The 15,605-nt window shown below is 36.2% G+C and overlaps 1 protein-coding gene across 9 annotated transcripts in view; it reads right to left on the minus strand.

Moving 5' to 3' along the window:
* Positions 1 to 15,605, minus strand: part of ANKS1B (ankyrin repeat and sterile alpha motif domain containing 1B) — a 397,467-nt gene that overhangs the window by 136,757 nt on the left and 245,105 nt on the right. For all 9 annotated transcript variants that reach the window (XM_085047083.1, XM_085047078.1, XM_085047079.1 and 6 more), the window contains one exon: positions 11,984 to 12,136. In XM_085047083.1, coding sequence (XP_084903209.1) covers positions 11,984 to 12,136 — 153 coding nt within the window. The remainder of the gene's footprint in view (positions 1 to 11,983; positions 12,137 to 15,605) is intronic.

The raw sequence follows: 15,605 nt of genomic DNA on the forward strand, positions 1-15,605 counted from the left end.
TAAACACAAAATCTCAGCCATTTTGCTTAACAGCAGCTCCTGCAAAACGGTGAGGGGGTTTTATCCTTGACACATTAGAATAATCTGTGTTAAATCCCTGGGGAAATGCAGAGAAGATAGCAGCCAGATTTTTTCTCTTCCTTACCTGAGTTCCAGCAATCATCAGAAATCTTATGGTGAAAAGCTGAAGTACACATTATCTCAAAATCCACCGGAAAGTATTTTGCCGAGAGCCTCAGCTTAAATGAAACATCTCCAAAAAATCTTCTGTAAACTCTTAAACTCTTTCTCACATCAAGGCATTCTTAACACAAATCTCCTTACCTGAAACACTATCCAATGTTTTTTTTCTTCTATAATATATGATATGTGGTCACCTGTCACATTTTCTATAAATCATCATTTTGATATCCATAGTATTGTTTATTAATAACACCATAAAAGTACTGAGAAAAACTATAAGTCTTGATCATATTTTAGAGAATGATCTAAGAGCTCACTAGCAAACCTTGAGGGTGATTCCCTGATGCAAAGGGTCAGCCAGCTGATTTGACTAAAGGAAAACAGAGCAAACCTAATTGTGAGAGCAATTTTGAATATCTGAAACTCTATGTATCTGTGTAGTCATTTGCTTCCATTTGACATAGACACAAAATAAGAACTTTCATCTTTTTTCTGTTTTATATGATTATTAGATACTCTGTGTTTGTTTCTTCAAAATGGATTTCTAGTCATTCTTGCTAAGCCCATTAGCATCTAATGGCACTTTTTTCCTGACTCTTGACATACCATCCTTGCATATATCTCCCTCATTTACTACTAACTCTCCTCAGTTCTCAGTTTCCTCTTTCCCATGCTTCAGTTCTAGCGAATTTCCAAAGCCAACCACTCCATATGCTTAGAGGCATATTAAACTTCTGTCTTTTTTTTTTTCTCTCTCACATTGTCACATCTTATGCTTCTGATTCCCAGGGAGCCACAAATTAACAGAAAAAAATGTTCTCAGATCAGGGCAGATAACCTAAAATAATGGACTTTTTTTGTTGGATGTCATGTACTAGTGCCACTGATACTCTGCTATTAAAAGTGGGTAAGAAGAATTATTTCTGCTTGCAAATTGTCGCTCAGCTTCAACTAAAGAAGCAGCATAGACCTATCACTTCTCTTTAATAATGTAAATTTATGAACTAGCCTGGTGTTTTGCCATCCGTCCTCCTCGGCTATGGCTTTGATGCTTATCTATTGCTTATATAAATCTTACATAAATTTAACTTACAAAGCAGGAAGCAAAAAACTACCTTGCATTTGGTTATGTTCACTGAAAACACAGTAGAACCATATTGTGTGTGGGAACACAAATGTTTTAAATACTCATCCCTGCATAATTCTTCTCCTTGTGCACATGAGTGCATATGCATTTCTTTGTGGCTTACTGGAGGGGAAAGTATTTTAAAGAAAGACATTATGACTGTGTTTTCTGTTTTCAAGTAGATCATGCATGTAGAAGAGGAGATTATGAAAAAATCTATTTGATGATAAATACTGAAAGACATTAGCAGCTCATCTGCAACTACTCAAGAGAATTATTATTGAATTTATTACTTTAAAGGGTGGCATGAAGTCCAGACCCTGAGCAAATCAGGATGGCCAGGTGTTTGGCTGATGCCTCAAGAGTGATCAAAAATGCTACCTGGAAAAATGACAGATGTCCTTTACTGATGAGTGTGTTCATACAACCTGATTAGCTCAGACAGGTTATGATCCAGCTTTGAACACATGAAGAAAAGAATAACTAAGGTCTAATTTTTTCCAGTAGCTTCTGTCATTATTTCATCTCAATCAGGTACTTAGTTCATAAATTAAAAAATCACAGATAAAATATTCTAATAGATTTTGAAACTGATTTTCTGTTTTGAACCCCATGAAACTAAAGATCTCTAATTTTCTATTAACAGACTCATAGATTTGCAACAGCCATGTTTTAATTCATTATCTGAATAACATTTTGAGTATCACTGCACAAAAAGCCAAGTTTAACCACATTTCCTCAAATTCTTTTTCAAATTATAGTAGTGCATTCAAATCCATACAAATACTGCTTTTGGATAAATACTGCATTTTCAAGATCTCTACGTGGTATGAAGAACATTCTTTAAAATAAGCAGTGAGTAAGAAAGTACAAACTGAGGCAGGAATATAAATCAGGAGTTAAATGTACATAACCTTGCCAAGTCTTGATCATTATGAAAGGGATCACAAATACCTACCAATAACTATTTCAAGGATGTAAACATGGGGGTGCCAGTGTGTTATTTACATCTATAGAAAATTTATAGCTGGAGATAATGGTATGTAATTTTGAAATAATACAGACTGAATATGACAGGTTTCTCGGCACCAACAGCTATTAGAATTGTGCATTGTCCTTCATGGAAAGTGACTGAAACCTTATTCCATTGAAAGTTAAAAACAGTGAAGGACAAAAATCCTTGAAGATGACTTTAAGGACTCAAGTCCTGTTGGCTGTAGGCTACAACAGAACCTTTTCTAGTTAATCTTGGTATAATGCTTTTCAGTCTTTTTTGAAGTCCAGGACTGCATCTGTATGATACAAATGCAGAGGATTGCAGAGACATCCAAAGTAGCTCTGAACAACATGAGACAAGAGAATCAAGCAAAAGACCCAGGGTGATGCTGCTGTCCTAATTCTGGCACATGAATTACACCAATAGGTCTACATGGCACAGCACTGCATTGGTTCTCACACCTGAGAATGTTAACAGAATCTGCCATATAGGGAAAATATTTCTAAAATATTTCTGATCTTCGACATCTTTGTAGTTAAAATGACAGCCATTCAGTCCTCTTTAACTATTGAAATCAGTTGCAAACAGAAGACAAATCATGCTAGCTAAGATCTGATACACTCAGGAATTTTAACTGGGAATATCAACTCCTCACAATATCCTATAGAGCAATGTAGAAGTAGGAAAAAAAAAAGATTTAAGAAGATTTTAAAGAAGAAAGATTTCTCTTTTGCACACTGCTGAACACAGTATTCTTTTAAAAGTACCAAAATAGTACTGCAGTCCTTGAAAACATTATGTAATAAATTCTGCAGCTATATTTCTTTGCAAAAAGAGGATACTTCTTACTGATTTTTATCACTGCAAATTATTTCAAAGTAAAGGCAGAAGTATTAGTTTACAACATTAACATAATTATGATGTTTGCTTTTATCTAGTATTTTATATTGACCTTCAATCAACATAATATGTTTTAAAATGCCATAAGCTAAAACTATGAGAGGTAGGTTTTGTGGGCAGAAAATGCAAATATTTGAAACAAACAATTTATTCCAGCACAAGTATCACAAATATTGCCTATAAAATAAAATAGGCTTAATGAAATTATTTAGGGCAGCTATCTTTTACTGCAATTGACAATTCCTGTTGTACTGAAGGATGCTATCCCTAAGCCTGCACATTTCAGAGGTTAAATTCAAAATAGGATGCGTACAAAATTTCTAAATTAGTATCAGCTTGATCTGTAAAATGACACTATTTTAAAATAGAAAACCAATTTTCTTGCTAGCTCACCAACACTTAAAAGGTTAAGCTGGTAAAATAAAATTCTCTATTCAGGCCTCTTCTAAGCTACTGAAGGTAGAACAAGTTGTTGCCTAGGCAAATAAAATATTTAGTGCCTGTATTTTATCTGATTTTGTAGAGAACTTGTGGGCTGGCAGAAGAGGTTATTTTCCAGTGGTTTTATAGGAAACAAGAATTCTGTTGTACTCCCTGGAAAGGAGATCACATTGTGAAACTTAAAATACAAACCTTCTGATAGAACACTGTGATTTTAGACAGAAAATCAAATGATAAGGCAATTTATTTGTTCCCTGAATGGAGACAGATTTTTGTTAGGATACTTCACAGACAGTACTCTCTCTGGCAATAGGCAGTGCAGGATGCTTTACAATTCAAGATAATTTTTTTATTAAATCAATCACTTATGCTACCTAGTGTGTTACAGGACAAGAAAATGATCCTGCAGATGGAACACAATAGGTGCTAAAATTGCTCAGCTTTGATTATTAGTGCTAAAAATGGCTGCCAATCACTACCTGATTATAATTTGTTTTGAAGAGAGCGTGGGGGAACAGAAGGAAAGAAATGAAAAAGAGGGGTGGAAAGCTCTGATTTTAAGAATTTTAAAGCAAATGCTTGCCTCAAAAAAGAGGGAAAAGCAATAGTTATCTGCAAATTTCAACGGCTAGATTTACGGGTCAAACATGGTTATTCTAACAACACTTTTAAATCAGAAAACAGTATTTTTTTGTTATTGTCAAAATACAAGGAAATAATAGAATCAGGGAAATTACTTCAAAATATCATGTCTTCTATTTAAATAACTTGTAGTGCAAAATGATACCAGATGGTTTACAAAAGAATCATTATACTACCAAAAAAATAAATGTCGTGACATTGTTCACAGTGCAAGTGTTTCCTCTTTCTTTAACATATTGTATTGTAAACTGAATAAAGCACTACATTTGAACTAAAAGAAGTGTTTTTCCTCCCACTTCTCCTGAGTCTGAGCACTGCCATGATCCAATGTGGGAGTGGGAAGAGGTAAACAGAAGATGTTTAAAGGAATTGCCACGGTTTATGTCATCTTGTGATCTTTTGCAAGTAACATTAGAGAGGAAAGAGAATTATGTATTTAAAAAGTATTTTCTTTAGCCTGAGGAACAGATGGAAGTTTGCACATCAAATCACTCAAAGGCTGTAAGAGCACTACCTATGCAAAATGTTATATGCAGAAATTGTACATAAGGGTTAAACACGCTATGAAGTTAAAATACTGGCACATGGACTTGCTGAAAATACAGAGCTTCCAATGAGATTCTAAAAACAGCCATTGCAATACTACAACATTACAACAGTTTCTAAATTATAAGTAATATCCACAGTAATTTAGGAACTGTGTGACTGATGGAGCTGCTACCAGCATTCTAAATGGAAAGAATATGACTGCAGAAAATATAATTTTCAAATGCAAGACCCAAAGGAACAAATTCAATATATGATTGCAATTGGTAAGTATTTAATTATTGCAAAAGAAACAGATATGCATTATTGAAAACATTTTGAGACCTGTGCCCTGGATGAAGGAAATCTACACAACTACTGTATATGGGGAAAAAAATGCTATTTGTATAATATCCCATGGCTTTTTTGGTACATTTAATGAACCGACTGAAACAGTTTCAAAGGGAAATAGAGTGATTTAGGGAGTTATCCTTTGTATTTGAAACCACAGTTTCAAAGGCTAACACATATTAATGGAATCCCATTTATAGCATTGTTCTACTGATGCAAGAGGAACTGAACAAATCTAAATACATCTTACCTCATGCAGAAATAATGCATCACGAGGAAAGCTATTCAATTCTATGCTCATCTTCAGAGTTTTTGATTTGAAACATATGAACAACACTTCTATTGTCAAAACAATGATTAACATTTGCTCATGTGTGTATATACATATATATATATATATATATATATATATATATATAAAAATTAGGATAGCTTCACAAACTAAGCCAAAGAATTTGAATGGATATTGAAAGTTTCCTTCACATTTCCTCAAATGAACCAAGGTTGTCCACTACCCATTTCAAAATTGTAGTTATTTAACATAAACCCCACCATAAATGTAGTAGAAAGTTTTTTGTGAATATCTTCATAGACTATTACATGGACTACTACTTTACTAATGAGTGAGAAGACCCAAAGTTCAGTCTGCCTGGTGGAGAACTTTAAAGATTGTCATAAAACTTTCAAAGGCTAGAAATATCTATTCCTCCATAAAACAGGCACATTTGTTTTGTCCTTTTGGTTTTACACCAGGACATCAACATGGTTGTCTCTAAAGAAGTATTGGTTCACATTTATTCCAAGAACTTAATCAAACAACATAGTAATATGTTTCCAAATATTTCAAAAGAGTGAACAAAAAAAAAAAGTCATATAGACAACTTTCTACGCTCAACAACTATAGAAGATATTTTTAATAACGCAATACCTAATAACTTGAGATGCCACAGCCTATTGCTAATGCAGCCTCATGGTCTTGAAAGTTCTTCTGACAAACAAATATTTTTGGTGCCATTTAGAAAGCAACTACAGGAAAATCTACGGGCATCTTTATCAGTCAGCAGTGTCTCTGGGAGATCAGAAAAAACTTTGGTTCTAAACACTCTTAGTTCTTTTCAGTGATATGAAATCTAGCAGGGGGGTCTGAAGCAGGAAAAGGAACAGGAATTGTAATTCTGCAGTTGCAATGTCTGAGAGTATGTTTCATTCCTCCCTAAAAACTGTCTCTGCAGAGTAGCACACTTGGGAAATTAAATAACACCAAAAGAAGAAGAGCCACAGAGTAATTTTTCAAGCGGAATCTGAAGGACAGCCCTCCTAAGTAAAAGACATCTCTTCATGCTCTACAGCATGGGAAATTAAGCTGTCAAGTGAGCACTGTACAAAATCCATCCATTTGGTGGGTACTACCCAACCAAACTGTGAAGTAACTATCTGCTTTGCTGGAGTAGATGAAAAAGCTGCTAAGTGAGACACCAACCCGATCAAGGTAATTGAATGCAGTATGCTGTCTATGTTCAAGCTCTTTAAGCAGAGACTACAAGTTGTACGGACATTGTGGGTGTATCAGTCAGCTAAGGCCTCATGAGAGCTCTAAGCTCGACACAGCGCCTTTCATTACTTTGACCTATAGGCTCAAGCTAGATATGTATAAAGAAATTCTGACTTTGAAACTAGACATGTACCACTGCCATTCTGTGACTGTATAGGAGCTGTAAAGAGAAGGACCAGAAAGATACAGAGCAAGGATTTCTGGATGTCTGAAATCACTAATGATGTAAGAACCTTCAGTTTGCAAATGAGACCATTGAAAGGAGAAATTATAGAAGCGTGTAAAATGAACCACAACACAGAAAAGATAAATTCAGAAGGAATTCACAGATGAATTTGCTGAACTGCTAGCAACAATGTATAACTTTTCCCTCAAAATCTTGTTATCTGAGGACTGGAGAGCGACAAAATTGACGCCAATTTTTGAAAGGAATTTCATGGAAGATCCATAGTAATACTGTCCTCTATTCCTATCCGAGGTGAAAAAGTAGGAATTAAAAAATGCATACTAGTAATAGACACATGAATAAGGACAAAAAAGAGGAGTTAAAGTGACTGCATGTAAGGATGCCTCATATCTCAAGAGCCTACTGGTGTTCCCTGAAGCAGTCAAAATCATGTACAGAAGGTTAATGATCTGCTTGATCTGCTTCTTTGCCTGAATTTTGAAAGTCTTTTGATGAAGCCACTCTTAAAACACTTTTACAAAATAAACCCCAAACCCCACAAAACAGTAGTCATGACATTAAGCCACAAGAAGAGGTCTTTTATGAAGCAATAGCTGTTTAAACCAGGAAACTTTAGGAGAAAATGCAGTCTTCCAGGTAGAATAAGGTTTCTAGGGAATTCCTCTAGAGATCTCTGAATGGACCTTGGCGACTCAATATATTTACTCATTCTGCAGGGAAGAAGACTAGCAGTAAGATCACAAAACATGATGATGACAGGAACTTATTCCAGGTTAAAAAGTCAAGGACAAGTCAGGCCCATTCCAGAAGTCCTTGAGCTGAAAATTACTATTTTAAGAATGCTATGCAGATAGTTCATAACATGCTTGTTCATAACATAGTTGCTATGTAGCCTTCCCTGGTCATCTGTTGATGGTGATTTTTACAGACATCACAGTGGGTTAGGTAGACCCAGTGCTCTACTTCACTATGACCATTTTTAGGCTCTTTGATTCCTACAGCAAAAACATCATGGGCTGCAACAAGCATATAGCCACTTTAAATAATACTAAAGAATCACTTTTTCACACAGTATATAATTCAATTAAATTGTGGAACTCGTCAGTGATCTCGTGAAATGTCCAAAGTATTTAGCTATAAACTAATGGAAAGCACACCATTGGTAGCTAGTTTCTCTCTCTGGTATGTTTCCTCTGATTCTGAACAGTAATCATTCTACCCTAAGGGAAACCAAGAATGCAGTTTGGGAGAGGGTTTCAAGAACACTTCCCAAAAGGTTAAAAATCTGGACAGCCATTTAACCATATAATAAAGATTAATTTTACAGAAGACAAAGGCTGAATCATCCATGCTAAAGAAGTATGTACAAGAAAAGAAGCTCACAGTGCAAGATGAACTAATGGAGAAGAAATGTAAACCAGGCCACTTCCATGTAACCCTCCTCCCAGGAGTTCAACTATCTGTTATTCCAGACCTACTTTCAGCACAGAGCAGCTGCGCAACTGTTCTCAGTTTCCTTCTGAGAAGATTGCTAGGGCGTGAGAGGGAGCTGGGAGAGAGTGCACAGGCTGGAAGCATTTGAGACAAGAAAGGTAAAGTTGCAGACATAAGTAAGATTGTTGAGACAGGGAAAACTGGCACCTCAAGGATTCAAGGAACAGCACTCACATGAAGAGGTATAAAATCCTAACGAGAGGAAAGTGAAATTGGAAGACAGCAACTCAGCAGTACCACAGATCAGCCTGTTCCAGCAAGCCCCAGGGGCCAGCTCTCCCCTGCCTGAGTGATGACTATTTGCCCATTACACTGAGTGACTCATTCAGTGGGGGTTGATTTAATACCTAGTTCATTAGTCCTACAATGTATTGTGTGTGAGAAGATAAATAACCTGCTTTGTGCTTTTAAGGTGTTTATATCTTGCCTGAGAATCTCTATGGTAAAAGTTCCCTGAAGAGAGTGAGTCCCAGAGGGGGAGGGTTACGTAAGTAATCCAGAATAACAGACAAGAATAATATGATTAGTCACATAGAAAAGCATTTATACCTCAAAGCACAGGTGCACAGGTGGGTTAGGGGATTACAGAACATACTGGACTTTTATTCAGCAGATGATACGTATTTCAGAAAAGTTCCTCATAGCTATAGCATTGAATAAATTATATCTGAATCTGGTTACAGAATCTGATCCCTCTGATGAGCAAATCTGATTTCTCTTTTCCCAAGAAACCTGGGAAACAAAAGCAGAAGTGTTGGGAAAGTCTAATCTGGGACAAGGTATTCTGAATACTTACAATCCCAGGATAACAAAATTAGAACAATGCTTCCCAGAAAGCACATCACAGAAGAAAATGGATCTGGGAAAATTCTAAACTATCTAAATGAAAAATTAATTAGTGAAAACAAAGTCTAAATTTCAAAGTCTGACTCGTGGAAAAAGGACTGAGAATGCTGGCGGGAGCTTGCAAGAAACACAAGTGAAAAGCTTTTAAAATGGCTCTTCTGATTCAATAGCGTTTAGAAATTGCTGCTTGATTGCATTTGAAAAAGCACACACTCTATATACACATAAAAGTTTGAAAGAAACTAGCATGTAAGCTAGAAATGACATTACCTTGCTGGAAAAAATTGCAATAAATTGTAGGAAGCTGAATATTAAATTTGTTTCTTAATGCCAGTGAGCTGCCTGGAGGATGAGAAAAGCTGAGGGAAGATGGCCTTTACCAGCAGTCCCTCAAATATTCTCCCTTTCTCATATGCTTCTTGATCCATATACAACTTAAGCACCAAGAGCCAACCAAACCAAGGGTACTCTGAATTCTTTTCAGGATTCTTAGTCTGTTTTTTCTCTTATTTTCCAAATGCCTGGATTTTGACCTACTCAAGTGAAGAGTCCTGTTCCTGACTTAGTGGCTTTGACCTTTATGCATTCTTTTATGAAAAAATTTCTGCAATAAGCTTTTCTTTGCCATCACCTGAAGAAGTGAGACCTTTAAAATCAATTTCAGACAGCAGGCCTGCTGGTCAGAGCTAAATATCTCGTTCTGACAGACTGCACAATGCTTCAAACCAATTTCTTGTCCATTTCTGAAAGATTACCATCAATTGAAAGAAATAAGTAATAGTAAATACCTTTCTAAGCTACAGACTTTCTCAGTGAACATAATATCATTACTTTTAGCTCCTACTGATTGGGGGGGAATCAAATATATACTGGCTGGACTTAAATAGAAATTCTTAGAATGCAAAACTGTTTTATTTACTGCACTCTTGAACAACATAATTCAAACATATCAGGTGGGAAAAATACTTATCTCTATAAATTCCTATATCTATTCAATTAACGATACAACTATTAAACAGCTTCTTCTTGGAACTCATGGCAAAAGGGGATGTTTTTCCACGAAGTACAGACACTCAAATGGAACATAATGTTAAGCTTTAAAATTGAGGGACATAGTGGTCTGGTTTATACTAGTTTTACTAAAGTGCATTCCTGTTAACTTTAGTGCAGGTATTCCCCAGTTCATCAGTTTAAGCAAGTTTGGAATCAAGCCACAAACCTTTAATGACGTTTTAATGATCCACTTGGGGGAGCTAAAGGGTAATTTGTTTCCAAATTGATTATGGCAAAATGGGATGCAAAATTACAGAAAACAATAAGGGCAGAGTCCTCTACTTTTTTTTTTCAACTCAGTGTTGGTTGATGATCTATATTAGCTTCTGAGGCAAAGGGTCCCCAGCTCTTATTAAAATTCCAGCCACTTAGAGAAGAAAGAATCCCAGCTCTAACTAGCAGGGCAGCAGATGCCTGTGATGGATCAGTCAGATCCTGACTTCAGTTATGCACCTACAAGATACATTGAATGCAAGAGACATAACACATGATGTAGAGTTTGGTCCTTATACTACATTTTCTGTACTAGTTAACATCAACTGTGACAGCAAGAAAAGGAATTCTAACATGCAATGGTTTTGTCCTTCAATTAATATTAAATAACTCCTTTTACATTTTTCTTTCTTTTCCCAGTAAATTGTAGCCTGCTGGTCTCAGGCTACACCTGCCTGTGCCTCATGCAGCAGTTACTGTGTTAAAACCCAGCTTTGCACCATAGTTATGTTCTTCATTTCTCCAACCTGAGGCACAATAGGAACTATTTCCTAGTGTACAACTACACCAGCTGCTTTATTTTATGCTTGATTGACTATGGTTACTGGTAGCCCTTTGACTGTTCTGGGACTCAGGCAGAGATGTAGCATCTCCTATACTGGAAGGAAGAGCAGAGCCTTTTGTCTGTGAAGAATCAATAACATATGGTATCAGCCTTTTCTCCATGTAGAGGTTGCCCTGAAAGTTCATATAAACTGACATTACTGTTGATTTCAGAAGTCACAGCAAAGCTACAATCATCCATCTTCTATAAGAGAAAATAACTCAGTTTCAGACAGATAACTCACATGAAATTCCACTTGCAGAGCTGTACTGTCAATGTCTTCACTGTAAAGATACAAACTTCACTATAACAGTATAAACTTCATGTTATTCCAAATTACCTTGCAGTGCAGTCCACATCAAAGTTTATGGTTGCCCATATGTGGGCATCTGATTGAATTGACTCATGTAAATGAAGTTTCAAGCAAAAGCGATATTTATATAAAAATTGTGTTCTTCTAGTATAACTTATTAACGATAATGTTTTCTTATTTTATGTCTAATTTAGCTGGAGCATGTAGAAAAAGTAAACTATAAGTATCTGTACAGGAAGTACTGTTTCTAGGTACTTTAAAAGCAAAGAGGTGATTTTGAGCTATCAAAGCCCAAAATATATTTTTAAATGTCATTCAGCATCCTGAAGGCAAACACAATCATGCTGATTGAATACCATGCTAAAGACAATGGCAAAGTAAATGGAAGCAAAGGGTACAGTCAACCCAGCTACAGGCATGAAAGATGTAGTCATTAACAGCACTTGATGACTGTATTTGTAGTGCAAATTGCTTTTCTGCATTCTCCTTGATGTATAAGGACAAGTACTGTATAATATATTTGGGAGGAACTACTGCTATAAATTCATCAACTTACATTAATTAATTCAATCTCCCATATTTTTTTCACAAGGTCCATCGATGTATAGCCATTAATTAGAAAGGATTTGGTATAGTCACCCAGTTCAATGGAATCCAGCCATTCAGCTACAGAGGAGGGGTTGTAGCCATCGTGACCAATCTGCTTCATCTGAAAAACAAGAATGAGCAAAAATTACTGGTGATACTCATTAAATACCTTTCAGAACAGGAGTTACATGTATTATTTTCCTTAGTTATCTTATCCTCTGATCAACATTCTTTTAATGGTTAATACAACATGAAACAATCATGAGCAAAAGCAGCAAAAAACTGTAGTTTTCAATGCATTTTTTTCTTATGGCTGCTTGCCTTTTACACCAGAATATACTAAGACTGTAGATGGAGTTAAATTCTTACTAGACATCAGACAACCCATAAGTGAGGGAAGAAAAAAGGCTGAAAGAAACATTAATATCCTTGCTGCCCAAAAATGTCAGATTTTCACCTAAGATTTCATAGAAGGGGAAGAAATTAGACTTTAAAAAAGACCATTGGAAATGGAGGTTTTTTCCGTATCATACTGCAAATGAAATATATGATCTTGGTTATATTATTCCTAATTTATCATTTCTATCAGGCTACATGTTATTTTATAATGGTTGAACCTGCACTATATTTTTCCACCCCCAGGGAAGGTTTGAAAAAAGTCTCTTTCCTCTACCTGCTCACATTTTTCATGGAACTCCTGGGAATTTAACACATTTTAGATTGCTCCCTGTCTGTAAAGTTGCCTGAGATTGGACAATTTAATCAGATATTATCGGAATGGAATTGACAGAATAATGTACACAGAAGTGTACCACTTGCATGTATATAGAAACACTGTCGCCTAACCTCATAAATATTATTTTCACAAAAAAATGAAGAAATACCATTGGCATCTAATTTTTCTCAATTTTGTTAAGCTATCAGGAAGTAAAAGCTGCAATTTCTCTTTCACAATTGCCTCTCAGTGACACAAGTGAAGACTTTCAAGCTAGCCATTAAAGATAAAAACATATAAAGTCTCTACCTGTGAAGTTTGTTATGCCATACTTTTTAAATGAATTTTAAGTAATCTACAATAGCGGCAGAAATAGAAGTAGAATGAAGTTGAAAAAATTATGCAATAGCCTCGATTTTCAACAGTATTCTGCACATATTGTCTTTCTGTGGAAGTGTATACACTGAACTGGTAAATTGTTAAGAAGCTTTATAGGTTTAGAAACCATGGGCTTTGCATAGCATCTCCTGACTGTGCAAGTGTGACTGCGAATAGTAAAAGCCAGTCTCCCATTTTTGCCTGCTAATATACATTCCTACTTTATGAGAAACAATGGAAGTGTGACAGAAACATAATGCTTTGAGCTTAAGTTTGAAGTGAGTGACAAAGTAATTTAGAAAGGAGAGAATTCTGATGTTAATATCTTGCCTGAACTGATTTATTTCTCACAGTTTATTTGAAATACAATTTAAACTCAGAGCAGAGAAAAAAAAAATTAAAGTCTGCACTTGAAAGCCACAGCAACGTGTGTCAATCTGTCCTTTTAAATGCAGAAAGCCAGCATGTCATGGTCTGGATTTTGGCTTCCTGCAGTGTCAGAGGAGTGATACAGGCACACTGCAATGTGAATATGAGAGTTTACTCACAGTCTTTTGCTGCAGATGTTGTGTATAAAACGGCAATATTTAAATGATGTAATGAAACCATTATCTTAAATAATAAAAAAAAGACAATAGAAATAATTTAATTAGCAGTGGAAATCCTAGTCTTTCAGGTCACTGCTGTATCCACAGAATCATATTGGAAAGAAAAGCCTCTGTTATTAAAGATTATTAGATTGACAGTAGTCTATCCAGCAGACTGCAAAAACTTTAGAGGATTCTGGGAGCTCTGCCTCCCAGAAAACTTATTTCAATATCTGATTTTAAACAAGGTATGCTTAAATAGCAGACACATGAAAAGCAAGAACCCAATACATGGAAAAAGAAAAATCTAGTGTAGAGAAGACATGAAGACATACAGGGCCCATAGTAAACACGTGAGTTTTGGAAAATATAAGATATTTTTATTTCCTTTCTCTAACAAAGAAAACCAAAGCACCGTGAAACCAATTTCCAATGTATCCAGATGGGGGACATGTTATGCAAATGATTTCTTTTGTTTACTAACATTTGATCTTTCCATTTAATAGATTCTGATTTTAAAATGATTTTTTTTTTGGCCAGATGATTTGAGAAAACCCATGCAGTCTGGCCCATACTTTTGGTAACTGATCAACCTCTATGAAAAGTAAACACAACATGGCAAGTTTCTAAATTATCAATTTCCACTGGAGATCTCCATCAAAAGGGCTGTTAAAATTGATATTCTTCTACTACAGCCAAGTTGTAAAGGGCTGCAGGCAAGTAAACACAGGTGAACAATGCAATAATGAAAAGACTGAGAACAACTGAAATGGATGTGACAATTTCATCAGTCTTCGGATTTGGTGCCAATAGACAAAATCATTATTGGATCACTCAATAGCCTACATGAAAGTACACTGGCCTGTGCTGCTGGGCAGCAGCTGATCCTGCAAGCATTTTCCCTCTCCCTGCCCCAGAGTTTTGGCTGCCTGTATCCGAGGCCACGCTGCAGGTAGTGCAGCTGCTGAGGAAAAGCAGTAAAAACCACTGGTCACCCCACCTTTGCCATGTCCTGACACTTGCCTGAGCTATGCTGTCTGTGCCCAGCCATGCACTTCTGCTCATTCCCAACCACTGACTCACCCTCCAGAGTGACCTTGTCCCATCCTCATCCCTGTGGATATCCTGTGGATTTGCCCTGGGATGTGGCTGCCCCACTCACCCAGTGCTCCCTGCCACTGCCCCCTGAGCTCCCAGCCCACCTGCCCTGGCAGGACAGCTGTTATGACCACAGAAAATCAATTTCAGGACTAGAATATTTACTATTAAATTCAGCACAGAAAAGGTATTTCGCTTTGTCATGAACTGAGAACCACTCTCTTATCTAAAACAGGCTTTCTACAATGTGTCTAAAATGAAAATTAATAAAATTTCAGTATCTGTCCTCATGTGTGGAAAGTTTCTTTCTGTCTTTTATTAATATAAACTTTATTAACTGTCATTCATAGTTACCTGAATGTTTTCCTTTCAAATACTTCCTGACAGACATATTGGTTATCTAGATGTGACAGTATCATTAATAGTTACCTGCTTTTCATATAAAATGTTACTGAGTTTTAAAATAAAAATACTTTGAAATATCTGTGTGGAAGTGCTGCCCCTTATGTTTGTCAGAGATCCAGTTTAGTTGCATCTTGTCCCAGTCTTCATTAACAGGTCATGCCTCTTAGACTCCATCTTTTCTTCTCTACTGCACTGTTCTCTTGGACTCCTCTCACAGATCATTTACACCATGTAGGCTTCCTTGTTGATTGATATTTCTTGAAAAGCTCCCTCCTACCTACTGAGTGTATTTCCATGCATAATATTTCAATCATTTTGCACCAGCTACAACACAGGCACCAGTGGTGTCAAACATCCAAGCAAAGTGCACACTGTTTGACTCAGATCACTGTTTAATCTCTGAGCTG

Source organism: Lichenostomus cassidix, chromosome 1Aa (assembly GCF_008360975.1).
Source record: "Lichenostomus cassidix isolate B80296 chromosome 1Aa, HeHo_3.0, whole genome shotgun sequence".
In the NCBI taxonomy this organism is placed as follows: Eukaryota; Metazoa; Chordata; class Aves; order Passeriformes; family Meliphagidae; genus Lichenostomus; species Lichenostomus cassidix.